This window comes from Lepus europaeus, chromosome 5 (assembly GCF_033115175.1).
Source record: "Lepus europaeus isolate LE1 chromosome 5, mLepTim1.pri, whole genome shotgun sequence".
NCBI lineage: Eukaryota > Metazoa > Chordata > Mammalia > Lagomorpha > Leporidae > Lepus > Lepus europaeus.
The window spans coordinates 127,685,867-127,713,407 of record NC_084831.1 but is presented as its reverse complement, the minus strand read 5'-3'; the positions used below and the strand labels follow the sequence as shown (position 1 = coordinate 127,713,407).

Here is a 27,541-nt window from a genome sequence, read left to right as displayed (position 1 = left end):
AAAAAAAAAAAAAAAAAAAAAAGATGGTGGTTATCCATAACTTAATAAAACTTGTATTTTTCCTTTTTTTTCTGTACAATATAGCAAATGTGTCTATTGCTATCATAGATATTGTTTTTATATTATATCACCAATGTCAATCCCACCCAATTTTCTGATATAATCAAAGAGTTTGTGGAAGGAAACAAAAATACTTTGAAATGCATGTACAATTTTTTCATGATATATGTTTTCCAAAGTTTTTGGAGACCCCTCATATTTCTCTGCTTGCTGAAATATTTTTTTCCAAGAGCATCTTTGTATTTGAAAACTTTCTAAGAGAATCTATTTAAAGTGTTCTTATTAAAGATGGTCTGGAGGCCAGCGCTGTGTCTGATCTAGCTCTCTGCTATGGCCTGGGATAGCAGTAGGAGATGGCCCAAGTCTTTGGGCCCTTCACCCACATGGGAGACTTGGAAGAAGCTCCTGGCTCCTGGCTCCTGGCTTCAGATAGGTCCAGCTCCAGCCATTATGGCCATTTGGGGAGTGAACTATCAGATGGAAGACCTCTCTGTCTCTGTCTCTGTCTCTCTGCCTTTCAAACAAACAAATCTTTAAAAAAGAAAAAAGAAGAAGATGGTCTGAGGTGGAAGAGATAGGAGAGGTGGAGGAGGGAGAGGGAAGGAGAGATCTTCCATTAGCGGGTCCACGCCCCCAAACGCCTGAATTCCAGGACTGAGCCTGGACCACTACTACCAATCCAGGTCTCCCACGTGGGTGGTAGGGACCCAAATACTTGAGCCTTGTGCATATCACATCTTTTATTTCTTCCTTCACATGCTATTTGTGAATAATTTTAGGAAATTGTAAGCATCTTAGAAATAGTGGGGCCGGCGTTGTGGCGTAGTGGGTAAAGCTGCTAGCTGCAGTGCCGGCATCCCATATGGGTGTCGGTTCCAAGCCCAGCTGCTCCACTTCCTATCCAGCTCTCTTCTGTGGCCTGGGAAAGCAGTGGAAGATGGCCAAAGTCCTTGGGGCCCTGAACCCACGTGGGAGACCTGGAGGACACTCCTGGCTCCTGGCTTTGGATCAATGCAGCTCTGGCCATTGCGGCCATCTAGGGAGTGAACCAGCGGATGGAAGACCTCTCTGTCTCTACCTCTCTCTGTAACTCTGTCTTTCAAATAAGTGAATAAATCTTTGACAAAATTGAAATAGTATTTATCTCATATATTAAAATTATTGTAAAAAATTTTCCTTTGGAGGGAAGCAACAAGAAGCTGTAATACCGAAAATTAGCCACAAGAGGGCAGACCGTCATCAAGAAACCCAGCACCGCACGGTAGGTGTTTTTAAGCACTGGCGAGTTAACCAAGGAGGCTATATATCCTGATATTCTTTAGGCAGGTACTCTCCAGTTACTCATCTCCCAGTTGAATGATTTGTCTTCAGTGTCGATGACCGGGTGAGCGTAGGAGCCAGCCTTCCCCGAGTTTGCAATTTCAGCGACAACAGCCGAACTCCCACCATTCCTACAGCCGGCTGAAACTACTGCGCGTCAGAGCGGATTCTTAGCAATCCCCTTAGGAACGAATGTTTTTTCAGCAGCTGCTGTCAGCTCTGTCACTTACTGGGGGAGTGACTATGGGCAAACTGCTAAACTCCCCGAGTCTTTGGCCTCAGCTAGAAAAGAGGGATCATGCATCGTGGCACCCAGGGTTGTCGTGGCGTCCAGTGAGACGACCTTGGCACAAGTTAGCCTTTGAGAAATGGAGGCTTTGTCAGTGAGGGAGCTGGGCTATACATTGCAGGCTGGGCTTCGTCAGGTCGCCCCTTTGCACGATTCTAGGGGAAAGCAAGCGAGCTGAGTGTGTGCATTGATGCGCACCATTCCTGGGGAGTCTAGAAGCTTTAGCGATGTCCTGGAGCTCCATCTGGGAGGGAGGTTGCGAGTGGCAAGCTACAATATTACAAATGGGAACAGCGGCTCCCACGGGTATGAAAGCCCACGCGTTCCTACACCAGGTCAGACAAAATGCACCTGTCCAGAGTTAATAAAGGCTCTGGCTGCAGGCAAAGGAGCCACATCTGGGCCTGTTCATGCTTTTCCTCGCCCCTTCCCTGCACAGCAAAGATGGGGCCCAGAGCCTGTCTGTGGCCAGAGGCTCTGAGGATGGGAGCTGGAAAAAAACTCAGTTCCAACACTTCTTCGTTGAGCTCTTGGGCCAGGCCGGGCACTGTGCTGGGAGCTGAGGCCACGACTTCCTGTGTCCTACAGCAAGGGCTGCAATGGCCGGTGCCTGGGCTGCTCCAGGAGAGCAGGGGAGGGCTGGGGGTGGGGGGCAGGGAAGGACCCCTGGAGGGAGGGGCACCTGAGCCGAGGGCTGAAGAATGATGTAACGCAGCCTGGCTGAGTCGGAGCTAAGAGAGGGGAAGGCGAACCTGTGGTCCAGGTAGGAGGACTGCCTTCCATGAGGGCTTGGGGGCGGTTCTGGGAGACTCCTGGGGTACGGGAGGGAGCAGGGAGGCAGGTGTGGCCGGTAGAGCCGGCCAGGTAGGCTGGGGCTGGGGTGAGAAGACCCGGAGTGCACAGTACCTGTCGGACGCCTCACTTGTGCCTCCCAGCAGGACCTCCCGACGTGTCACAACACAGGGCAGCTACAGAGTCGCTGAGGGCTGAGGGCGAGGCATGGACAGGTCCCATCCCCAGCCTCGCCAGCCCGTCAGCTTCATTGCACAGAATGGTCACTTCCCAGGGGGCTGATGCAGCCTCTCCAGGAGATCCAGCTCCTAGAAATGTCACACCTTGGCCAGGTCTAGGGAGCAGTTGTCAGGTGTGCCACCCACACTTCCCGAGAGTGCCAGAACACAGGAGCTGGGATTCAAATCGGGTTAGGTCCATGGAGCCAGCGTTTTCCAGATCCCAGGAAATGATGGGAGGCTCATGCAAGGTGAGAGCCCCGGCTTCTGAGCAGCCCCACTGGGGCTCGGCAGGTGCGGCGGGCTCAGGATACAGACAGCGCTCAGCCACGTGGCTGAGGCCACAAGCCCTTCCCAGGGCCGACAGAGTTCCTCCCGTCAGTGGCCTGTGGTGGCCGAGACCAGCCTGAAAACCACAGGGAGTTCTCAGTGGCTGAGAGCTCGCCCAAAAGCAGGCTGAACGCCAAGAAGTTCCTATGAGACCAGGCCAGCAGGAGGGACACCATCAGCGGGAGCCTGGGTCGAGCAAGGTGGCCAATGGGTGGCAACAAGGTGGCCAACTGGTGGCCTTCAGGGGGAAGGTGCTGTGTTGGGAGGCTGCTTGTTGTTTTCAGTTGTTTCGTTCAGAGATGGTTTTTTGGTTGATTGCCAAGGAAAACCACTTGCGGTGTGGTTCCTGCTCTGTGTAGGCAGCAGATTCTCCAGGCGACCCCCACGGGGCAGAGCTGACCCGTAGGGTCTGCCCAGCTTGCGTCCCGTATGTGTGCGGCCAATGGCCCAGGGAGTGAGTGCTTGGCGGGGAAGAGCACGCCCAGGCCCCCTTGGGCTGGACGGTTTATCCCGGCAGCAGCTGGAGATAAGCCGGGCACAAAGGGGATTGTGTCTCCCAGGGGTCGCTCCCTAGATACAGCAAGCAGAGGAATTTTCTCATTAGTAGGAAGTCAGCGCAGGGGACTCTGGGCTTTCATGGCGGTGGGGGTGGGGGGGGGTGGGGGGGTTTGCAGGCTGCAGTGCCAACAGCGGCAGGAGGAGGGCATCCCGGAGGGGACAGGTGCCATGTGCACTCGGTCACTCATTCCCACTCACAGGGGAGCCAAGGTGGGGGGTCCAGAGCGGGGAGCCCAAACCCAGCAGCAGGTGTAGCAGGGAGCACTGTGCAAAGCCCAAGGGACCCCGAGGACCAAAAGCTCAATGAGAAGCCACTAAAGTCATTGCTGAGTTCTGCTGCTACGAGGCTGGCCTGCTTCTCACTGTGGTGCGGAGGTGGGGGTGTGCAAGGGGAGACAGAGAGAGTCCAGCCCAGAACTGGAGAACATGACCAGGATTCACCCGCTGCACAGGGATTCAGCGCCTGGGAGCAGAGCAGGCTGCCCACGAAGGAGTGCTCTTGACCTTGGGGCAGCATCAGAGCCCATAAATCTGCACCCCGCCTGGGGTTCCCCGCTAGCACCTACATACTTGGGGAAGGAAGCTGATGGGCTCCCATTCAGTGTCTTCTGGCAAGTTCTGTACACATAGAAGTAATGGATGTTCCTTTAGCACTCTGCTTTTTTTTTTTTTTTTTTTTTCAAAATTTATTGGAAAGGCATGTTGGCAGGGAGAGGAAAGGAGGATGAGGGAGAGGGACATCTTCCACCCACTGGTTCACTCCCCAATTGGCTGCAATAGCTGAGGCTGGGCCAAGCCAAAGCCAGGAGCCAGGAGCTTCATCTGGGTCTCCCATGTGGGCAGCAGGAGCCCAGGGATTTGAGCCATCCTCGGCTGCTTTCCCAGGCGCAGGAACAGTGAGCTGGATCAGAAGCGGAGCAGCTGGGACTCTGATATAGGATGCTGGCGTCACAGGTGGAGGCTTAACCCTCTACAGCCCAGCACCAGCTGCTGGTCCGCTCTTCCATACCCAGTGACAGATCTCGTGAGCCTAACTCGCAGGTGGGCAGAGACAGGGCTTCCTGTGTACCCCTTCTTTACCAGTGTCAGCAGGGCCCCACACAGCTGGTAGTGGGCAGGGAACTGGATAGCTGGACCGAGCAGAAGCCTCTGTGCCCAGCTTCTAGACCAGAGAGTGCTCTGCTTGAGCTCCATGTTAGCAGCGACTGGCACACCCATGCTCATGCTTACAATGTCCTCCAAAAATGTTGACAATTCTTCCCTCTCCCGAAGCTATTACTTGGCATAACAGAGAGAAGGAAAGGCATGTTCAAGGCACATTTCACACCTGAGCGCCTGCAGCAAGGATCCTGAAGCCATCCAATGGGAGAGATCATCCCAGGCACTCCAGTCAAGAAAAGAGGCTGTCATTGTCAGTGCTTTCAATGCCTTTCCCCATGCGCGGAATGTGTGGAGCTTGGTTTTGTGTCACCCACCCCTGCTTCCCAGAATATCCCATGCCCACCTGGCTGCAAGAGAGAGCGAGCAGCCTCAGAGAGCCCAGCTGCTGCCTCCCAGTTCCTGCTCTGCGAGGCCCAGCATGGGAGTGGAGTCAGATGCAGGGAGGGCACTCAGCCATGCACCGGAGACTCTGATGAGCGGAACCCAGGAGCTCCTGTCCACTGCCCTGGGAATCCAAGCCCTGGCGGAGTCATGGTGGCCAAGCAGAGGGCTGGGCAGGACAGCCCTGGTGTCTCCCGGTGCCCCTCCTCCCCCAAAACAGACGAAACATCACTTCCCTTCTTGATTTCTTTCTTCCTTCGAAGGTTAAAGGCCTGGCCACCTTTCAGCGGGGTGACCACTCCGTGGTCCAGACCAGCTCTTATCCAAGCCACATTCTCCCCATCAATGGGCATCCAGGCTCAGCCAGTCCAGAGGAGGCCTGTGGCAGCGAGGCCCTGGGCAGCCCCTAGGTCAGCAGCTTTGGGTGTTTTTGCTAACATGTATTCTGGGGAGGCCTCCCTATAAGAATCTGTTGGAAGCTCTGGCCCACCCTGAAAGAGGGTATCCACACACACCCCCCTCTCCATCCCTTCATTGGTGGGAGAGGACTGTGTAACCCAGCTCGCGACTCTCAGGCCTGGCCACTGGCCCTTCCACCTGAATGGTGGTGGGGTCTTACCTGCACACACCATGTGGAGCCCTGCAACAGTGACAGGTCTGGTGGGCAGAGGGACACTCTGAATGGTGGCCAGTGGAACCATCTCCTGAGAAACTGTCTGTCCCTCCAGGGCATTGGATGGGAGCTTTGATGGCAGCGCCCACCTCCCCATCTCCCTCTCTCTGGCTCACACACAGCCAAATGCCCTGCTCCCTACAAGGCAACCCCGAGGAAGCCACTGCTCTGGGTGGTCAGCCAGGAGGCAGGTAGACAGAGCCAGCAAACCAAACCAAATCGTTTTATTGTGCAATTCCCATCTACCAGAAAATTACTAGAAATATAAATATTAATTCTCTAGAAAATCCTCAGATCTATAATCTTCCTCCTTCCCCGGACTGGGGCCAGCTTTCTCCTTTTCACAGGTGGTGGCTGCCAGCCCTGTGTCTTCCTCTCGCCCACGTGCTGACAGTCACTCTCTCCCCCTGTGCAGGGTCCCCATTCTCCTGCCAGGTTCTGGAAGCTCACGCCTTGGTCTATCAGGGTAAAGATATGTGCTGAGTAGGGAGCTACCATGGACTTCGGGGAGACAAGACTTGGGGGGCCCAACTTCCTAGAAGAAAGGTCCTTGGTGCCGCCTCACCACCCTGCCCTCCTGGGGGCTGGCTGCTTGAGGGGAGAGCTCCCAGAGAAGCTGGATCTGCTTTGAGGGGGTGTGGGAACATGGCTGCCGAGCCCTTGGGTGGACTTGCAAACCGGGAGGGCTTTGGATGGAAGAGTTGGTCTGAGCCCAGCCCTGCGGGATTTTTCCTGCTGGGCTGTGAGCAGCACCTGTCCCCTCTAGCCCCAGGCAGTACCTGCAGCATCTGAGACCAGATTTCACATCTGGGGGCCTCCCACAGTAGCAGCAGCACCCCCGGCACTGGAGAAGCAAAGCTCCCAGAGCGCCTGTTTGGAGTTTCCACTCAACGCCATGCCCAGGGTGTTTTGTGTGAGGTCCCATCCTGGGAAAAGTCACAGCACCCTACATAAGAGCCCTGGGAACTCCTCTCTGACACCGGGGGCAGACATTGCATCCCTGCGATGTTTCTGGAGGAAGGCAGGGTCTACACGAGCAGCTACAGCCCTGGGCTCTCCCTGCCAGGCCTGCAGGAGCCGGGCCGCACTCGCCTTCACCAGGGAGAGAGGAGAAATGTAAGTCCACAGACAGCGTGTGCAAGAGCTCGGCTTTCCCGGCAACGGAAGGCAGGGTGGGGGGAGGAGGAGGGGGGCAGGAGGGCTGTAGCAGGGCTGCATAGCCACAGAACCAACAGCGCAGGAGGGGGCCCAATGCCAGCCACTCCTCTGAGGCTCCCGGCTCTGCAGCAGTAGGTGGGAATCTCACCTGCAGAGGTGGCGGGGAGGGGATGGACTCGTCCCAGAGCCCAGGAGCAGACAGCCAGATAGTGGATAGAAGAGCAGACGCCTCTGCCCAGCCAGCCCTGGCCGCATGAGCCCCTCCCAGCCTCCCTCCTTCCTCCACCCTGGCTGGCCTCCTTCTTCAGGGTAATGGCTGTCCCTTCTCCCCGCGAAGCCCCTCCGGGTTGAATGCACCCCCTCGCTGGCCACAGGAAGACAGCAAGATAGGACACAAGAGCAAGTTCGCCTAAAGCTAGTCCAGGTTGGACCCACTTTGTCAGTCCCGGCCACAGATGCTCCAGGGGAAGCGCAGAAGGGAAAGGCAGGCCAGACGCGGAGGCCTCGGGCAACTTCTGCGCAAGCGCATACACGCCTCCCACGTCATCAGTTCGAAGTGGCTGCTCCCCAACACTGACCTCGTTCCAGCCCCTCACATGCTCTGGCCCTCGTGCTTGCTGAGCCTGCCCCTAGAATCGCCTCACTCGCTGGAGAGCTGCTCTGAGCCCCAGTGACTGCTCTTCTTGGTCCCGTCCTCACTGCCTGTTCTACCTGGACTCTGTGTTCCCTCCTTAGGGACCTCTGCAGGCTCCCGGGCCCTTCCCTCCAACACAACCTGCGCACTCACGTACTGACGCTTCCGCTGCACCTGCCCCGCGCACCCGGCCAGGGAGCCTTGCCTTCCCTTCTGCGCAGGCGCCCCAGACACCCTGATTCCCTGAGTGCCTCTTCCAGACAAGCAGCGACTTCATTGTGGGTTCTGCCTTTGACTCTACCGCGAACATCTTGAGAATCCCGGGTTCAAGTCTCGGGTGAGCCCTCAGTGTCTCAGGCCTGGTCAGCATCTCCCCAGAACCTCCAACCCAGGGGCAAAGGCAAAGAGGGTCCCAGGGACACGTGCTGCCTTGGGACTCCAAGGAGCCATGGCTGGGCAGTGGTCAGGGTGTGTGGCTTTCCAGGCTGGGGCCCATCAGCAAGCCAGCCCCATCATCGCTCACCCAACCTTGCTCCTTGTGGGGCAGGGGGGCCCTGGGCCATCAAGGAGGACAGAGAAGCAGGGCATGGAGGGAGAAGAGCAAGGGAGTGGGCAGCGTACAAGGGACAGGAAGAGATTTCCTGCAAGGGCCATGCTGCCGGCCCTAGGGTTCAGCGGGAAGCCGGGGCGCGCTCAGCCCTGTTGGAGCTCTGGTATCCAAGGGCTACAGTAGACTCCCAGAGGGGCTTACGGGAAGAAATTCGGGATGGGGGTGGCACCCGAGGCCCTGTGCCTCTGCAGACTCTAGTTGGTACTACTCAAAGATTTCCTAGTGTGCAGTGACCCACGTGGGAGAACCGGCCGCACCGTGCTGCGCATGTGCGCGCAAGACACAGACACCGCGGAGCGCAGGGCCTGTGTGCGCAGTGGAGAAGTGGGTGGTGCTCTGTGAGGGACACTCTACTCAAAGGACAGCAGATCCGGGTGAGGGCCCTCATTGTCCTGGCTGGAGGTCCGTGTCCCTGGAGGGGGACCGCCGCTCCCCCAGGACTCGCTCAGGCTGATGGGGCTCAAGCTGAGCTTGAGGCCAGGGGAGGAGGCCCTTCTGTGCTCAGTCGTCTTTCGCGTGGCTTCGTCCTGGCTGTCCTTGTGGATAAGGTCGGGGACCGAGGACAGGGGCACCTCTCCGTTGGGCAGAGTCTCGCTTTCCTCTCCCATTTCCGGGGTGGCCACCTCTGGCTGTGACGTCTCTGCTGGGGTAGGCGGGGCCGTGGGAGGGGAGTCCTGGGGCTGCCCGGGTGGCAGCTCTGTCCCATACTCCAGACTGCTTAGGACAGGCTGCGAGGAAATCAGCATGTCCTGGGTGGTCTTCAGGGCCCGCGGGGTTCGCTTCCTGGTTATGGGAGGTGGAGGGTCCAGCCGAGGGAATGCTTCCTGCAGGACTGACCTGTAAGGTTGAGCACAAGGGACACTCAGGCTTTAAGGACGCCAGTCCACGCTGCGTTCTCACCTCTCTAACCCCAACTGTACTTACAACTCACCCACTCAATGAGAGCGAGAGGTACGCCCTGAGCTCTCATTCTTGGTTTAGCTGGTGGGTCTCAGTAACTTGTGTGCAAACGGCTTTTGGCCCGTTCCAGCCTTACGCAGATCAGCACAGCGCCTTGCCTCCAGGAGGCGGAATCAAGAGCACTGGAGACCTGCATCTGGGCAGAGCCGCCGCAGTAAGCCCTGTGCAGGAGGTACATGTGTTCCAAACAAGGCCTGGGAAGCACCTGTTGGTGCAATCCGGAAGGAGGGCAGGGCTGTCTCACTCCCATCCCAGGGGCTCGGTGGTGGAGCTTCTGCCCCTCACTTGGGGTCAGACCCAGCTCTCTGCCAAGTACTGACTGACTTCCGGCTACTCTCCCAGGCTCTGAACTTGAGTCATCTGCAAAGGGAGACACACGCTCCCTTCTAGGGCTATGGCGAAGATTAGAAAAAACGAGGCAGATACAGTGTGTAGCGGTGCTACGGCCACTGGGCACGCAGGATGCATGAGCTGTGGCTATGGAGGTTGACACTGGTGCTTGTGAACACGACCCAGCCTTCTGCTTCTCTCTTTTTTTTTTTTTTTTACAGGCAGAGTGGACAGTGAGAGAGAAACAGAGAGAAAGGTCTTCCTTTTGCCGTTGGTTCACCCTCCAATGGCCGCCGCGGTAGGCGCGCTGCGGCCAGCGCACCGCGCTGATCCGATGGCAGGAGCCAGGTGCTTCTCCTGGTCTCCCATGGGGTGCAGGGCCCAAGCACTTGGGCCATCCTCCACTGCACTCCCTGGCCACAGCAGAGAGCTGGCCTGGAAGAGGGGCAACCGGGACAGGATCGGTGCCCCGACCGGGACTAGAACCCGGTGTGCCGGCGCCGCAAGGTGGAGGATTAGCCTAGTGAGCCGCGGCGCCGGCTTCCGCTTCTCTTGACATGACTTTCACTTCCCAACCTTCTGCCTTTTCTCCCCTGGAGATGCTGCACGAGCCCACGGAACTGCAGGGATAGCGGGCAGGTGGGAAGGGGCTCACCTTTCATCCTCCAGCCAGGCCCCAGGTGCCGCATCGGCCCCATCGGCCAGCTGGGCCTCGGCCGTCTTGTTGATCTCTGTCACGCCCACGCTGCTGAGGCTCGAGAGCTCCTTTCTCCGCAGGAAGTCATTGACTTTGGCCCCCACGGCTTTGCCCAGGTTCTTGAGGTGCTGGCTGCTGCCTACCCAGAGTCCCGGCGCGCCAGCCTCCGCAGAGCCCAGGGCGGCAGAGCTGGGGGCTGCAGGCCTGGACAAGTGGGGGAAGGAACGGCTAGACTGGAGCTTTGGAGTGAGGGCTGTGTTCAAGTTCTCAAACATGCTGTGGTCCACTGGAACAGAGAAGAGAGAAAGGACCGGCTGAGAGGGGGGGAGTGGACCTTCGCGCCATCACCCGGCTCTTCTCACACACACACCCAAGATTCCCTGAGGCTTTGGAATTACGAGGGGTCTTCAAAAAATCATGGGAAATGCATGTCGTCATTAACCTTGTGTGAATTTTCAAACATTTCGAGCACCCAATTAAACTTATTTTTTCCCCCTTCCATTTCCCATGAGCTTTTGCAGTGCTCTGGTGTTCAAGAAAGACCCAGCACACATGCTCTGAACTGGAAAGCGGAGTTTTCTTGATGGGACTGCAGGTTCTTGTTCTGCTCCACCCGGGGCAATCAGTGACTAACTGTGGCCATAAAACTAACTGATTTCCTTAAGCCCGCCTCCTTGATTCACAGCTTGACCCCTTTATTTTATTTATTTATATTGAAGTAGAGAGAAAATAAGGATGGAGCAATGGAACATGACGTTGTAACACAGCCGTGGACACATGCTGGGCTCTCAGCCCTGGGGCAGCAGCTGGTGGAGAGATGGCAAGCATGAGCCTGGTGCTGGAAGTCCCGAGTGTGATTTTCTATATGGAGAATGGCCTAGCAGTTCCTCATCTCCAGGGGTAGAACTTGGAGACAGAGGGGAGGCCAGCTTGGGTGCAGAGATCCGAAGTGGTGGTTCAGAACCAGTGGACACCACCTGGCCAGTTCCTTGGTGCTGGGGCACACTGCCAGCCCACTTAATATTTTACCACAGTCTAGCAGGTTGGGACATAGTAAGGTGAGGAACCTGGGGCCTGGGATAACAAACTGTTGTTGTCTGAGGTCAAATAGCTAGTTACAGGCAGACCTGCAACTAGCATGCAGGTCTTCCAACCCAAAGCTCAGGGCTCCTTCCCCCACTCTGCCTTGCCTTGCATCATGGAATGGCTGCCTAAAAGGACCTACTAGATGGCCCTTCTCCCAGGAATCTGTCTTTGGCTTGAATAATTAACTCAAAGGACTGGGTACAGACCCACTGGATGATAAGCATTTCCAAAGCAGGGATCATGCCTCCCTCATCTTTGTACCTTCAACAGCTAGCCTGACGCCAGTGTACACTGTAGGTACTCAGTAAATACCTTTCATCAAATTGCCACAACTCGTTTCACAGATGGCAAATTGTGGAGGCCTAGAGGCCTGCCCCAAGGTTCATTGTGGAAATGGCTGGAGCACCAGGCTCTAAGCCACACACTTGCACCTGGGCATCGGGGCCGTGGCACTAGGCCCAATATTTCTGTCCATGCAATGGCCCCAGATATTTTGTGCATCTGGTCAACCAGGTTCCTTTTCTTATCAACACTTCTGCTAAGTGCCTGTTCTCCCTGAGCCTTTCCTAAAAGAAACTGAGTTAGGATGTACATTTTCTTCTGTTGAATTTTTACATAAAGTAGTTTTCTTGGACTTGCACTGCTGAGTCCCGGGCCAAGGGGAGCACCCCACTTTCTTGTGGTTTCGGCAGAGATGGTGCCTCTGTGACATCACCTGCTTAACTGCCCCAAGCCACGTGCAGGAGAAAGCTCCATGGCAGGGTGGGTGACATGCCAGGGGACTCTGAGTACAGCATCCGTGGGCTCCAGTGTAGTCCCAGCACACTAACAGGAGTCCCCAGCTCACCCACAATGAGCAGACTTTTCTCCTAAGCCTGCAGGTTGTCACACCATTCACTTTGTTACAATCTGCCCGTGACATCCCCCGCCCTTCTCATTGTCTTTAATCACGTAATCCGTAAACTAGCAAAGACGATTTGGAAATTAAGTCACTTAACTCTCCTCCCCCAGTATTTCATACCATGTGAAATGCTCCAGAGATACACTGGGGGATGCAAATCCTCCACCGCTCCCTGGATCAGCTGTTTAGGTGGTGCCTTCCTTATTGGGTTTAAAGAGAATTTTCAGAGCAGACACACTCGTTTCTACAAGTGTAAGCACCAAGAACTGTCAAGGTGATCTGTAAATTATGAGTTCCTAGTACTATTTTTAAAGCACACCCTTGCTAATGGATTATGCACCATTTTGTTTTTCTTGTACTGCTTGCTCTCTGCTCTTCATAGTGTACTCTACAAAATACTCTGGATTCTTAAAGACAGCCTATTATACACTCTCGTTACACCTGCCTAAATTCTTCTGGCAAATGCACCTGTCACTCTAATAAACTAGTAAGATCCGAGGGTGCAGTAGCATCTTAAGTGCTTTTAATATTCTGCAATGCTAGCTTAGAGCTTTGGACAATAGTAGGTATTTAATAAGTGAGTTTAATTGAACCTGACTTTTGTATGAGTTCTTAAAAATTGCACCATGGGCTTGACAGTGTAGAGACTGCTGACAACTCCCCACACCCCCTTTAAAAACCACTCAAAAAATCCCTCTATGGGGCCGGCGCCGTGGCTCACTAGGCTAATCCTCCGCCTTGTGGCGCCAGCACACCGGGTTCCAGTCCCGGTCGGGGCACCGATCCTGTCCTGGTTGCCCCTCTTCCAGGCCAGCTCTCTGCTGTGGCCAGGGAGTGCAGTGGAGGATGGCCCAAGTGCTTGGGCCCTGCACCCCATGGGAGACCAGGAGAAGCACCTGGCTCCTGCCATTGGATCAGCGCGGTGCGCTGGCCGCAGCGCGCCTACCGCGGCGGCCATTGGAGGGTCAACCAACGGCTAAAGGAAGACCTTTCTCTCTGTCTCTCTCACTGTCCACTCTGCCTGTCAAAAAAAAAAAAAAAAATCCCTCTATGGGAGTGGTCTGCAGGAGACTCGCAATGTCAGGCCAGGAGAAAGTGCCCTCCTCCCCAAAGTGGACCTCTGGCTGCGGCTTGCTCTATCGCCCCATCCAAGAGAGGCACAACACGCACCTTTCCTGCTGCAGCCCCGGTGAGCCCGGCACTCTGTCTCTCTTGCCTCAGGACTCGAGGCTTGGTGGTTCAGGAAGCAATGATGATGGAGGAAAGATGACGATGGGAAACAGCTGGGTGGCCCTCCCCACGGCACCCCCCAACATGCACATACGCAAGCAGAGAGGGGCATCTGGGGATGTAGGTCATCCACAGGAGGGGGTGTGCCTTACCTGTCCGAGAAGGGCTCGGAAAGCAGGTGGGAGACAAATGAGAAAGACACGTTTTACGCAGCGACCAGTCACTTTGAGAGTGTCACCTCTTGCCTGGGCCACCAACACGCCGAGGGGACACTATGCCAAGACCGAGGCCCTGCTACCAGAGCAGAGCCACCCTAGAAAGGCCAGGTCCCCATCAACCACTCAATAACTTAATCCAAGCAGCGTTGGACTTGGAAAACTCAAAAGAGGCCCCGGGAGAGTCAGCCTCCTGCGCTGCCTGCCAGCCCAGTCTTGTGAGCCCTCTCTGCGTTCAGTATCTCTGAAGTTGGCAGGGGGAGAAACGTGGAAGAGCGAGGCAGCAGAGTGGGAGTCCTGTGTGTATCGTGCCTGTGTAAATCATTGGGCTGTACTAGCAAGATGTTCAGCCGCTCCTAAATCAACGGTGTGGAAACCCATGAGGCTGAGAGGCTTGCTCAGTGACGTCACACTGGCAGAGTTGGTGGGGGGAGTCAGAAGTGCACTGACTCCCGCGCTCATCATCTTTCTCTACACTACAAGGGTCCAAATGAAACTGCCAACACCCATCATGTCACCAAAGGGCGTGGCTTTAATTAACGCCCCAGCGCAGTCTAAAGTTCCAAATTGGACTTTGGGGCAGGAACAGGTCTAGGAAGTTTCCCACTGTCTGCCGAATAGGAAAGCACCATGAACGAGATGACTCTGGGCTGCTCGGGCAGAAGCGGAAGCACCGCACTCACACACGCGCTGCGCCACACCACTGCAAGAGGAGCCTGTGGCTGTATCTGTCGCAGCCAGCACAAGATACCCACCACGGAGACCTGACATACCATCGTGTATCTGGGTGGCAAGTTGTGACGGTCTGGAACGGGACACTGCCAGTCAAGTGCAAAGCGCCCACCTCCTCACTGACCCTCATTGCACACCACACCCAAGGGTTAGCCTTGCTTTTTGTAGAGAGGGACTTGGCACCCTGGAGTCAACAGTCTTTAGCAGCAATCTGAATTTCTACAAGCCAAATGGTCTAGCGGAAGCCACCAACTCTGGTTTAGTCCCTTGCTGAAAAGAAACCAAGCCATAGAAAAGAAGATCTGGTCTCTACTCATAGGAAATACATGTTGAAGTATTTTGGCATGAAAAAAAGACATAGTGTTTGGGGGCCGGGGCTATGGCATAGCGGGTAAAGCTGCCGCCTGCAGTACCGACATCCCATATGGGTGCCAGTTCGAGTCCTGGCTGCTCAACTTCTGATCCAGCTCTCTGTTATAGCCTGGGAAAGCAGTGGAAGGTGGCCCAAGTCCTTGGGCCCCTGCACCTACATGGGAGACTTGGAAGAAGCTCCTAACTCTTGGCTTCAGATTGGCCCAGCTCCGGACATTACAGCCATCTGGGGAGTAAACCAGCAGATGGAAGACCTCTCTCTGCCTCTGCTTCTCTATAACTCTGCCTTTCAGATAAATAAATCTTAAAAAAAAAAGAACCAATGTCATGACAATAGTTTAAAAAAAAAAAGACATAAGTCCAACAAAACACTTAAGCACACACACATGTGGGGACACACACACACACACACACCAGGCAGAGAGTAGGGAAGAAGGAGAATCAAGCAAGCAATTGCGGTAAAATGTTAGCAAGAAGACAATCTGGGTGCAGAGTATATGGATGCTCTTTGTACTGATTTATTTTTGCACTATGAATTTGAAAGTATTTCCAAAGAAAATGCACCCTAAACCAAAAAGCTGAAACTAAAACAAAAAATATTCAGTAGCAGACGCTAGGCAGGTAGAGGAGAAAAAAGGGAAAAAGCTCACTCAGAAAGTACAGGGGTTCCCAGGGCTGGACGTGGGGGCTGCACAGAAAAGTGGTAACAATTTAGAAGGGAGCTGGGGGACAAACAGCCAGCATCACCATCCTATTTCTACTGTCCCCTTCCCTCTCTGGGTGTTCTCAGGTCAGGCCACTGAGGGATGACAAGCCAACAAGGCTGCTATGTTAATCTTGCACCAACAGTCCATCGTGCACAGGGCAGACCCCACTGATGAGCGGAATTATGGGACTTTGTGATGTCAACAGTATTCGGAATGTTTGATTGTCCCGACAACCCGGCCAGGCCCTAGGGAGCAGGTGTGTGATCTCCAGACCCTGCAGTGGTCAGAAATGGAGAACTTCTCACTTCTCAGCATCTCTGGCCCTCGAATCTCTTCCTCTGCCCTGAGCACTTTTCCTAACATTACGTCGTCACGTGCCACCAGCTTGCCAGGTATACTCCGGTGTCACTAGGACCACAAAGATTGGGGTGGTTTTTTTTTTTTTTTTTTAAGTTCTTCCTTGAGTACTCGATCAGGTCATGGTACAAAACCATGATTTAGTGAGGAAGCGAAATTACATGTGGGGAGAAAACTGTCATTCAAAATGCTACATTTGTGGTTAATTCCTGGCAAGGAAAGAATAAGGGAAACTTGTCATCAAGACTGTTCCCCTACAGCCTGTATGGCATCTCAAGGCCCGCCTACAGAAAGTGTAGGTACTGTTGCTTTTTGAAAAAAAAAAAAAAATGTATCTGAGCAGCAGAGAGATAGAGACAGACTTCTCCCATCTGTTGGTTCACTCCCCAGATAACAGGGAGAGGTGGGCTAGCTGGAGGTCTTCCATGTGTGTAGGAGGAACCCAATTCCTGAGCTACCACTGCTGCCTCCCAGGGTCTGCACCAGGAGGAAGTTGGAGTCTAAAGCCAGAGCTGAGCATCCTGATGCGGGCTGCAGGTGTCCCAACTGCTAGGCTAAACGCTTACTCCCTTGGGTCTTGAAAAGCTGGAGAATCACAAACTATCATTAGGAGCCCGAGCAGCAGGGAAACTGATGAGCACACTGTGGAGTAAAGAGGGACATGGTGAGCGTCTGCTGTTCCAGGTGTCAACACCTGTACCACCTGGAAACCTGTTAGATATGCAGAAGCTCACAGAATCAGAAGCCGCATCATTAACAAAATCCCCAGGTAATCTCCAGGTACATGAGAACTTGCATGGCTCAGTGGAGTTCTCTGGGGCATCTGTCTGCCTGTAGAGATGACACGGATACATCCTTCCTGCAGATTAAGCACAGCAACCGCTCTGAGATTTGAGGCAGGTCTGCTTCGTATCCAGTGTCAGCTGCTGCTCCAGGGGGTGCCAAGCAGTAAGGGCCCCCATGACCCTTCTCTGCCTATGGGTCTGTGATGTCTCAAGGAGATAATTAGGCGTCTCATCCTAAGAGGGACTACACACCACTGTCCGTGTGTGAGCACACGGACCTGCAATCAGAGTGAAGTCTCCCATGTGAGGAGCTTAGCTTGCCAGAGGGCCAGGAAAGGGGCAGGCGGGGTGGACAGGACTCATCTGGGCCACATTTTAAGTCCCCCTTTCCTGAGGCTCCTTCTGTGGTCTGAATCAAACCACCCCAGTTGGAGTTCCCCAGGGAGTCACCCAGAGTGGCTCGGCCTAGCTGGGATCAAGAGGTCACTGCTTTGCTTCAGCTTTGAGACACCTTGAAGGGTAGAGGTTGAGCTTCCAGGTGTGTTCGGCGGACTCCCATCTTTGCTCAGCTCACCAGAATGTCTCTCCTCTAATCCAGACATAATAAAGACAGCGGCACCCACAGAGGCATCCAGCCCAGCTCAGACCCTACCCACCCAGTACTCAAGCAGCTCTTTCCGGCACGGGGTGCATAACACAGTGCTCTCACCAGGTGAGGCCTTTCCCAACTCTGTGTGGGGACCTGACAACCAGGGGCCAATTTCCTAAGGGAAGGGCTCTGCAAGCTGGCTCACCACCTGCTGCCTGCCTTATCACCTGCAGGCCCCAACCTGTTCCTCCTGCCTGCAGTAAAGACCCATAGGCCTCTCCTGTCTCTCAAGATGGTATGGGGGAGCAGAGTCTGTCTGAGGGGGCTGTGGAAGAGGGATCAAGATGAGCTGGAGGTTGGGAGAAGTGGACACAACCACTGGTGGCAAAACAAACAAACAGAAAACCCACAGAAACCATTGGAGGCCAGAGGCTTGACTGTCTGCTGGGCCACTTGTCTAAGATGACAAGGTACCTCCAGGGAGGGAAGGACCTAGAACGGATTAAGGCTTAGGGATTAGAAGGGGCCTCTTCTGTCCAGATATGCAATGCATTTGTACCAGTAGAGACAGAATGAGTGTCTTAGGCTGTTCCTCCCACCTTACCTGCCGCCTTGCTCTTAGAATCATGATCCAGGTGGGATGGAGGACACTCAAGGTCATACCTGGCTACCTGCCTTCATGCCTTTCTGTGCGCCCCATGGCCTCCAGCCATCCTGACCTCACTGCTCCCTGCCTGTGGCCACAGGTTCAGAACAGCCCTTTCCTTTGCAGATTGCAGCTTGGGGGACACCCAGAACGGGGAGCAGCTAAGGCGGAACTGCACCATCTACCGACCCTGGTTCTCCCCTTACAGTTACTTCGTATGCACTGACAGAGAGAGCCACCTGGAGGCCTACAGCTTCCCAGAGGTGCAGCAGGACGAAGGCAGGGGGGACAACTGCCTTCCCGAGGACGTGGCTGAGAGCACCTGCTCGTCCTCTTCCTCCCTGGAGAACACATGTCCTCGAGATACCACCAGGAAAGCCAGGCCTGGAGTGGACTCCCTGGACTACATCACGTCCCAGGACATCCTGACGGCCTGCAAGTGGCACCCGGCCCAGCAGAACGGCTACAAGTGTGCGGCCTGCTGCCGCATGTACCCAACCCTGCACTCCCTCAAGAGCCACATCAAGGTGGGTTTCAAGGAGGGCTTCAGCTGCAGGGTGTACTACCGCAAGCTCAAGACCCTCTTGGGCAAGGAGCAGAAGGCCCGGCCAGGGGACAGGCTTTCCTCCGGCAGCTGCCAGGCCTTCAGATAGTCCCGCTGGACACCTCAGGTGAACGGCGGATGCAGCCTAGTTATGTCTCTAGAGAGATGCCAATAAATCAAAGTTAGTCAGTCTTCTGTTGAGTCTGAGGTCACCTTGCACCACCTGCTGTCCTTTCCAGTGCCCAGTCTCTATCTTCTTTGGCTAATGGTTGCCTAGCAACACCAGGCCCAACTCCCTGCCTCCCTCCTCCCCTCCCTTCCTGAAGCAAACACAGTACCCAAAGTTTGGGGATATCCTCCAATACCGTGGCTCTCAAAGTGTTGCTAGCCCAGGCTAGTGTCTCCTGGGAATCGGTGAGAAGTGAAATTCTCAGGCTCCATTGGAACGCTGAGGGTGGGGCAGATCCACCTGCGACCTGATCTGCCCCCCAGGTTTCTTAGACACAGCCCGAATGTGAGAGCCACTGCTCTAAGCTCCTGGCTTTCTGGTCATGGATTCTTGTGTGATCAGCTCTTGCCCCTCCCTGGGGAGCAGGGGTTGATGTCCCCCTCCCGAGTGCTTGAGGAAGGAATCTGTGTCGTCTGAAAGGCATCTCAGATGTTTGATCTCCTGAGTGGTGGGGGAGGGGAGCAGAGAGGGCAACAGGCCTCAGAGCATGAGGTACAAAGAAGGCAGTGGGGCGGGCACTCCCTACCACATCCCCCACAACTACACTTACAGAAGCAGAACAAAACTGTTTTGACCCAAGGCCAGCTTTGCATGGCTGTTTTGAGTCACGTCACTCTGCTGCCTGCTACCAAGTAACGCGCTCGGCAGCCAGCCTTGATCCTTACTCCACTTCCAAGTGAAACCTGTGACCCGTCCGACCCAGAAAGATGGGCGGGCAGCAGAGGTGCACTGTGGACATATGTTCCCACTGGGCCACTTAACAGAGGAAAGATGAACACTCACCAGTGGGGCCTGGAGGCCTTCCTCACATCCTGCTCCCCTGCCTCGTGACTCAGTGGGCCCTGTCACTACAGTGGGCTATCTCGTTTCAGGGATGCAGGCACCAGACCTCCCTTAGTCTCTGGCCAACAGGTGGGCCGGATGCATACGTACTCATCCTGGAATCTTACCTTGTGGTTTAGCAGAGCTGCCTCTGCTTGTCACTGTGCTGCTGCAGTTTCATTTACGGTTCTTTCATTGACCCACAGCGCAAGAGAGGGGCTGGGCTCACATCTCCATCACTTCGTGTGTCAGGAGCTCACTCCCAGCTCTGCTCGACTCCCCGTGCCATGACACCCAGCTGGGGTCCAGGAATCTATGCGACTGCTAGGCTTCAGCTGGCACATGCTGGTCACAGCCCACCCTCTCGCTGCAGCCCTGACATCCTTCCTAGGATCCTGTTTCCTACAGGAGCAGGTATATGACTCGGGGCAGGTCCCTCAGTCCCCAGGAGTCTGAGATACTCTTTTATCTAACTGGAAAAGCCACCTGAGGCCTGGAAGGCTCTTCCTTACACATGTGGCTGTGTGTGTGTATGTGTGTGTGTGGCCCCTTAATGGGGCTCTTCAGTCAGTATAGGAAGGGGCAAACATTGAGGGCTGGGGTCTCACCATTGTCTAGGAGAACCTGGAAAGGAATCCACTCCTAATCTTGACTCCCATCCTCGGCCAACCCCATTCTCTTCTTCCAGGGCATGTGTATCCATGGAAGCCATCAGGAGAAGAAAGGCAGTGAGCCAACAGCCAGGGGCTGAGCCCAGGGGCCAGAGCACCTGCTTGTGCTGCCCTGCAGGTGCTGGTGTCTTTCTGAAGACAAGGGGCTTTCTGTGTCTCACTTCATGCAGTGTCGCTGTAACTCCGGCCATTTTCTCAGAAATAGGCACCCAGCACACGACTGCCCTGGCCAGCACAGGTGCAGGTAGCAGAAAGCTGACATAAACTCTGCTGTACCTGGGGCCACTGCCGGGCACCTTCTGCTGGGTGCTTTTAAAATGCAATCTCATCTACTCTCCGTAAAAGCTTTCTGTGGTATACACTCTCCCCATTTTACAGACGAGAAAATAAAGCTCAGTTGGGTTTATAAGTAAAGCTCAGAGGGACCTAGGCTAGGGACCCTTTCAACATTCTCTCTGGCCTGGGCCTGACAAAGCGCCAAGCCTTCAAAACAGCTGAAAAAAAAATCCCACCAAGGGATCTGGCTGCCTTAAAATAAAGTCTGTTCTGGGAGTCCTTTGACACCTCCCTTCGTTAGCACTCCCTCATCACCCGCCCTCCCATTCCTTCATTTCCACCGCTGGCAGGGAAACCACGCGCCTGAGGCAGGACTTCCCTGCTCAGCTGTGTTGCAATGATACCTTCCAGGCAGATGTGTGTGTGTTGGGGGGAGGTGTCTGTTTGCCCCCGGTAAGGGACATTTCTTGAATGCGCCCATTCAGACTTCCTACCATGTATTTCAGACAGTCTAAGACTGAGTAAGATTGTACGATCCTGATGATCTCAGGTACACTGAACATGCGTGTGGCGGCTTTTTTCAAGCACTCACCTTGCTCTGCCCGCATACTAATGATGCTTAGAGTTTGCAAAGACCTGGGATCGGGAAAGTCTGCAAGAATGGGCACAGACCAGGGCTTCCCAACCTCAGCACGACTGACACTTTTGGCTGGATAACTTCTTGTTGTGGGAGGACATCTAGCCGTAACCCTGACTTCTTCTCCTACCTGCCTGTGGCATTGCTCCCCTGCCTGGGACAACCTCAAATGCCTCCAGACGTCATCAAAGTCCCCTGGAAGCAACCTCATGCCCCATGAAGCCCTCACAGAATCTGCTCCTGCACAAGGCTGGTCTATATAACTGCAACTTCAGGCACCACCTTCCTCGCCTCCTTCAGGGACCACGCAAACTCTTCCTAACCCCCCCAGCCTCGGGAACCACATCACAGAGCTGGTGCCACCTGGCTTGGGAAGTGGGTGGAAAGTGAGGGATAGAGGAGCAGCAGGTGGAACAGAAGCAGCAAGAAAAGACAATGGAAAAGCTTTGAGAAATACGAAAGGTTTATTTAGCAAAAGCCACTAGACTAGTGACAACATCCAGGGATTAAGTGCACTTACATTAACAGAATCTTTTCCCAGAGAGTTGCTCCGACAGAGTTAATGACACAACAGTTTTAGGAAGTTGAGGGCTAGGGAGGTAAGGGGGTAGGAAGAAGCAGTCAAGCAACGAGTAAATAAAAGGAATACAACTCCTAAACAGGATCAGTTGAGAGAAGTGAGGCTAGGAAGAGGCTTACAGATAGCACTGATACAAGCGGGACTAGGAGGAATATCATTTTCAATCCCAACAGGTGGTCCTTCTCATGCAGAGAGAGTCTTTCCCAGCTCCACAACTGTGAGAGCCTCGCGCTGTACCTGGGGCAGTCACCAGTAAGGTGGGGACCCCGCTGTCCACTTGTCCTCCATATAGGGCAGAGTAGAGGATGAAAAAGAAGGAGGCAGAATTGAGTTAGCAGAGCCAGAAGCAAGGAGGGAGGACAGGGTGCCATTGCTGGGGAACCAGGTCTGCAACGTTCCCTTTCCTGCCAAGTTGACCCTTGAGGGAAGGCTGGAGGGTTGGGGGGCTGGTGACCTTTGAAGGCCCCTGGATCCGTTCTTGGTTTCCCATCCCCACTCGCTGAGTGTGCGCTGATGTGAGTCACACTAAGGAGGCTGCCAACACACGAGTGAGTGCTCCAGGGCAGGCCTGAGTTGGGAAAAGGTAGGTGAGGCAGGCCAAGGCCACCACGCAACACCCAGAGGGCAGAAAAGTCTGGATGGTGGCCCAAGTCAGTGTCACACATAACTGGTCTCTCCAGTATTTTAACCTCTCTTCGTTTCTTCATCCTCTCCTTGGCAAGCTTTTCAAGACCATTTTAGGAATTACCTGCCCCACCCACTACACCACCCCCTGCCATCCACATTCCAGGCACCTCATCCTGCAGCCTCTGGCTTCACCTCCTCAGCTCCTGCTTGGTCGCTCAAAATCCTAGAGGTCTACAAGGTCCCAGACTCAAGGAATCCCAGGTTGGAATTTCCCAAGCTGGCCAGGTGCAGCCAAACTGGATCCCTGGCCATTGCGCCTTCAGTTTCACAGATCTCCCGTTCCTGGTTCTTCCTTCCCTATGTATCTGGACCTACTTCCAATGGTTCATGAGAAAATACAGCCAACAGAGCCACACCGCTCCAACTAAATGCTGTTAGGAAAAGCACCCCAAATCTATTGCTGATTCTGATCCCCTGGATGTCCCATTTCTCTTCTCTCCAGTCACTTCTCACAAGCCCACACACATACCTACCTTTTCTCACACACACACACATACACACACACACAACCACCCCATCCTACTTCCATGCACCACATAGGGCTAACATAAAGCTGCATGTATTCCCTTGAATTTCTGGTCTAGAAGAAATCCAACTGAAGCTCTAAGAAAGGGGCTGCACTCTCATTCATGTAGGCTCTAAAGCAAAGGTAGGGCTGCAGAGCTCCACTCTGGGGCAACCAGAACCTTGCTGATCGCGCTCTGGAACCACCGTATCCTGGGTCTGTAGCTGGTGGTCCAGGATCAAGACTCACTTCCCCAAACATAAGGCTCTAGCGAAGGTCTCGGCTCTCTCCCCAGGCGTTTGCAAATCCGGCAGCAGCCACTTCCAGCCTTACAGGAGCAAAAGAAACTTTCCCTTGCAGCTCCAGCCAGCCTGCTTGCGAGGGCTGATCCCCCCGCAAGGCCTGGATGGAAAACGATAAAAGAATTGCACGTGGCACTTTTTACAGGTGTGCTCGAGGCACGCACCCACAGAGAGACGGGCTGGGCTGGCTGTGGTCCCTGACGGAAGCGGCAGTGATTCTGAAGAGCACACGCAAGTCTCAGCTGTCAGCCTGCATCCGTGCATTGTTTTTGCTTTCTTGCCATACAAACTGCCCGGTGCCGCCCAGTGGAGAGGCTAGGCTGAGAGGTAAGGCTAGGGGGCCCGGTGCCCGAGGTGGTCGCCGAGGCAGAGTACCACAAGGGCTTCAGCTGGCACAGCCCCCGAGGCAGGACACAGGGTGTGGGCATGACAAGGGCACTTCCCGGCCTCTGTACTGAGGAACCGGGCTCCGGGCAGGGCTTCCTGCCTGAAGATCCAGACCTCAGTGACTTGTGGCAGCTAGCCGGCTGTCCTCCCTCTGAAGCAACGCCCCACATTCAGCTGCAGGAAAGGCTTGGATCCGTCCTCTAAGAGCCCATCCACTGGGACACATCCTGATTCCACGGTCACGCCAAAAGGAGCGGCCTGGTTTTTGCAGCCCAGGTCATTGGCCCTCCACCGTCTGAGCGAGGGCTGGAGAAGGCCTTCCTCCCAGAAAGGTTAGGCGACCCAGAGCATCCTGATGTCCAGAACCGAAGTACCTGAGAAGGGACTGATGGCTTCCCTTCCAGTGGGGACCACGGAGATGGGGAGAGGTAGGGGCCACTGAGCATCACACGACAGAACAGAGCAGCGAGGTGGGGCAGCTCTTCCAGCATCCCGGTGGTCCGAGGAAGCGCCCCCATCCAAAGCCACGGCTCGGGCAGGCACGGCCCCCTCTCCCCTTTTAGTCCCAAGTGGAAGAGAGGAGCTGATTTCCCTGCTCTGGGAAGCCGATGTCTTCCCCAGTTTGCCCACTATAGAGCAAAACCCCTAAGCCTTTCCTGGGCCCTAACACTCTTCCGGGCAGGGCGCATCGACTGGCCACCCCCTCCTACCCCGGGCCCTGCCCAGCGAGGCCGCCGCCTCCTCCGCCGGCCTTGGCGCCCGCCTCCTACACGGCGATCTCATCGTCCAGGCTGTCGCCCAGCTCCTGCCTCGGCAGGACGTTCAGCAGGCGCGGCAGCTCTTCCTGGGACCACGAGTCGCGCTCCTCGCTGTCGTCCGTGGTGGACTCGTATTCCGAGGCGATGCCCGACTCGCGGAACTGGAGGAGCTCCAGGCCGCCCAGCAGCGGCTGCCCGTGCGCCGGTGGCGGGAGGAAGCGGAAGCACTCGAGCTTCACCAAGCAGTCGCGCCTACCTAGGGGGCTGCCCGTCGGCGGCGCCAAGTCGGTCAGGCCCGCGCCAGGAGGCGGCGAGTGCAGGTCCTCGGGCTTAGGGGTCGTGGGGTCGCAGAGCACAGGCAGGGCCCCGGAGCGGAAGGTGATCTCCAGCAAGCTGTCCTGGGAGCCCACTGGCGGGAGACAAGAGGCGGAGAGGGCGCTGTCAGGCATGGCTGTGGGTTTGGCAAGCCCCCTTCCGACGGCCCCGCCCTGGCAAGGGTCCTTCCCTCGCAAGGGGCTGGTTGCTTAGCTACAGCCTGGCCAAGCTTCGCTGCTTCCCCCTTCCTCCCTACCCGCCACAGCACCAGACACACCTGGCTGGAGGGCGTGAGAGCCACGTGCTGTTTAGGGAGGGCACTGGATGCCCCCGAGCAGGCTTTTGTGGTAGGAAAGCGAGAGGCATATTACAGGCACGGGCTTCCCTGAGTACAGTCTTGTGCATCGGCATTCATGGGGACCATGCAGGATCTCAACAAGGTCTGGAAAATCCAGAGGCCCAAGCGATTCCCAGCCCGTACTTTTGGGCCACCCTTTAAGCACAAGACCCCTCAGCCCTGCCCCAGACCTACATGCAGATGCAAGAATCTCCGTGGGTTGGATTTGCTAAGACACATTTTTAAAATGTTCATGGGATAGTTTGGGGCAACTTCTGGTTTAACGGGAAAAACAATTTTGCAGTTGGGCGTAGGTTGGCATCTGGGCTCCATCCCTTGCTCGACCTGTAACCTTGAGCTGGTGTCTTAACCTCTCTGAATCTCTAGAATGAACACAACATCATCTGCTGTGCCGGGGATTAAAGGACTTCAGACATAAACAAAGAAATGCGATCATGGCTTCTGTCACAATAGGTGATCAGTGGCTGTGTGGCTGGTCCATAGCCATGCACTACACACTCTGAGTGTGCCCACAACCCATAGGTCAGCTCTGGAGGAAGGTGTGTGGATGTGCACCAGGTGTTCCGCTGCCTCCCAGCCCCTCCTGGAGGTGGCTGTGGCGGGGGGGAAGGTGGCATCTCAGGCCCGGAACCACACAGCCTCTGCCACTGCCCAGCAGAGCGGCTGGCCTGCTTACTCTGCTGTCATAGCCACTCACTGCATGTACTGTTACTGGCTTTTTCTGTGAAACAGGGCTGTGGGATAGACAAGAGGTCTTCAAAAAGTTCACGGAAGACAGAATTAAAAGAAAGCTTTAAATTGGTGTAAACATTTTTATAAGACACTTCCCATGAATTTTTTTGTTTGAAGACCTCTCATATAGCATAAGGAATCAACTATGAAACAGTTTGAGGTCTCCCACACAGAGAACATGACAGACACCATGTTTGGGATTGAAAAAGCCCTTTGAGAAAGAACTGCCTTAGGCTGCAGGGTGCCTGAGCCCCCATCAAGTCCAGACTGGATAAGCAGCGGGCAGTGTCTCCCAGGGACATCCTAGCTCAAGTCTGGGCACTGGATGAGAAGGCAGCCATGGTCTCCTCTAATGCATGCAGCATACAAACAGGACCAATAAGGCTGCCTCTGTTTCCTGCTGGAATGCAAGGGCAAGGTCAGGGTCCCAGGAAGCACCACAGGGAGGCGGGGCTGGCAGGGCAGGGCGCGGGCTTACTGGCGTTCTGTCCTGACAGCTTCAGCTCCAGTTCCTGCACCTGCTTCACCAGCAGGGAGATGTGTTGGAGCATGTCCTTGTTCTGCAGCAGGAGCTGGTGCACGCGGGCCTGGGCCTCCAGCCGTGCCGCCGCCTCAGCAGCCAACTGGTCCTTCAGCAGGTGAACCTGCAGGCAGGAGGAGGCAGAAGAGGCAGAGGACAGGATGGAGAGAAGAGAGCGGTGTGAATGCAAATGACAGCTGCTGGTGGAACGCAGGGACCAGGGATGCCCTCCACATCCAATCCCAAACGAAGAAGCCCTTGTGAGCAGAATGGACATCTTGGGCTTATAATTTGGGAGGAGGAGGAACCAAAAGAAGCTGGGTCACTGGCCCTGTGGATGTCCCTGTAGGTCCCAAGGGGAGGCCAGGATGTGTCACTCAGGGTCCCACACCAAGGGCAAAAGGCAGGAAAGCGCCATCCTGCTCCTGAGCCCCCCACCCCCTGCCCCCCGTCCCTGCTGCCAGAACTCCTCCAGCACCTGCCGGAGCACTGCCGGGCTGACAGAGGTGCCCTTTCCTCATTCTGTCGTTTGAAAAACGCAAACAGGAGTGGTTGTGCTGACTTGCTAGTTAGGAAGAGTGTCACAACAAACTCTCGTATAGTCCTTCCTCCCCTTCCCGTGCCCATACTGAGAAGTCAGAAGCAGCACACGTGACATTTCTAAAGGAGAGGGGGTGGCTGTAATGAAATTTGTCGTTTTATGTCTCTGGATGTCAGCTCCCTCCCACCCCCGAGTCGTCTACTCCCTTTCTATTTCCTGCGGCGGGCACCTAGGACCCTGATGCACACCTGATAGGGGGCAAACGCTTGCTGACCGACTTGTAACTGGGGCTCCCTCAGAAGGGCTGAGGTGGACAGGTGCAGCACCTCATCAACCCACACCCCGAGAGAGCAGCTGGCCTCTGCCCACTCTCCCTGCCCTTGGTGTATGATCTTTGTGTGGAAGTACACATTCACGGGGAGAGGACACAGGGGCAGTTACATTAGGACTCTGGCCGGAAGAAACGGAGTCTCAAGGCCACTAGCGATGCTGACACATACGTGGGTGTGGTGCTAAAATGCAGACAGAGGAGTCTCCAGGGAGAGGTCAAGAAGGCCCCTGAAGAAAGGGAAGTCATGCAGGGGGTAGCTGATGGAAAGAGGGCTTTCTTCAGGCCAAAAAGATGGTGTGGACAAAGACATGGAATCAGGTTGATGGGGGCCGGGCAGCAAAGGTGGGGCACGGATTGAGGAGAAAGAAGGGCAGTTCGAGGTGTGAGCCGATTCTCCTGTTCAGAAAACAAACACTCTAGATTTCTGAAAAGTAGCTTTTCGCCCACAGAGGTCCACATGTTGTTGAGGACAGAAAGACCATATGCGCCCCCCAGTCTGGCCCAGTCTGGCCCAGTCAGACCAAGGGACCCGCCAGCCCAGGGTGTGCCGTGGAA

General features: G+C 55.1%; 2 protein-coding genes across 3 annotated transcripts in view; one reads left to right on the top strand and one right to left on the bottom strand.

The window, feature by feature from the left end:
- Positions 1-5,605: 5,605 nt before the first annotated feature.
- The window catches only part of LOC133760330 (carboxyl-terminal PDZ ligand of neuronal nitric oxide synthase protein-like), a 354,785-nt gene continuing 332,849 nt past the window's right edge, over positions 5,606-27,541 (bottom strand). For both annotated transcript variants that reach the window (XM_062192633.1, XM_062192634.1), the window contains exons 9-12: positions 26,073-26,238; positions 24,446-24,598; positions 10,130-10,457; positions 5,606-9,021 (exon numbers count right to left, since the gene is read on the bottom strand). In XM_062192633.1, the coding sequence (XP_062048617.1) occupies positions 8,535-9,021; positions 10,130-10,457; positions 24,446-24,598; positions 26,073-26,238 (1,134 nt within the window). In that variant the 3' untranslated portion in view covers positions 5,606-8,534. The remainder of the gene's footprint in view (positions 9,022-10,129; positions 10,458-24,445; positions 24,599-26,072; positions 26,239-27,541) is intronic.
- Positions 15,704-18,444, top strand: SPATA46 (spermatogenesis associated 46). The gene is made up of 3 exons (XM_062193747.1): positions 15,704-15,806; positions 17,155-17,268; positions 17,918-18,444. Exons 1-3 carry the CDS (start codon positions 15,704-15,706, stop codon positions 18,442-18,444), a joined length of 744 nt encoding a protein of 247 aa, XP_062049731.1.

Coding starts and splice junctions, on each gene's coding strand:
- SPATA46 (XM_062193747.1), top strand. CDS start 15,704: ATGGAGAACTTCTCACTTCTCAGCATCTCTGGCCCTCGAATCTCTTCC. Junction 15,807..17,154: donor ACGTGCCACCAGCTTGCCAG/GTATACTCCGGT, acceptor CCTCTAATCCAG/ACATAATAAAGACAGCGGCA. Junction 17,269..17,917: donor TAACACAGTGCTCTCACCAG/GTGAGGCCTTTC, acceptor TTTCCTTTGCAG/ATTGCAGCTTGGGGGACACC.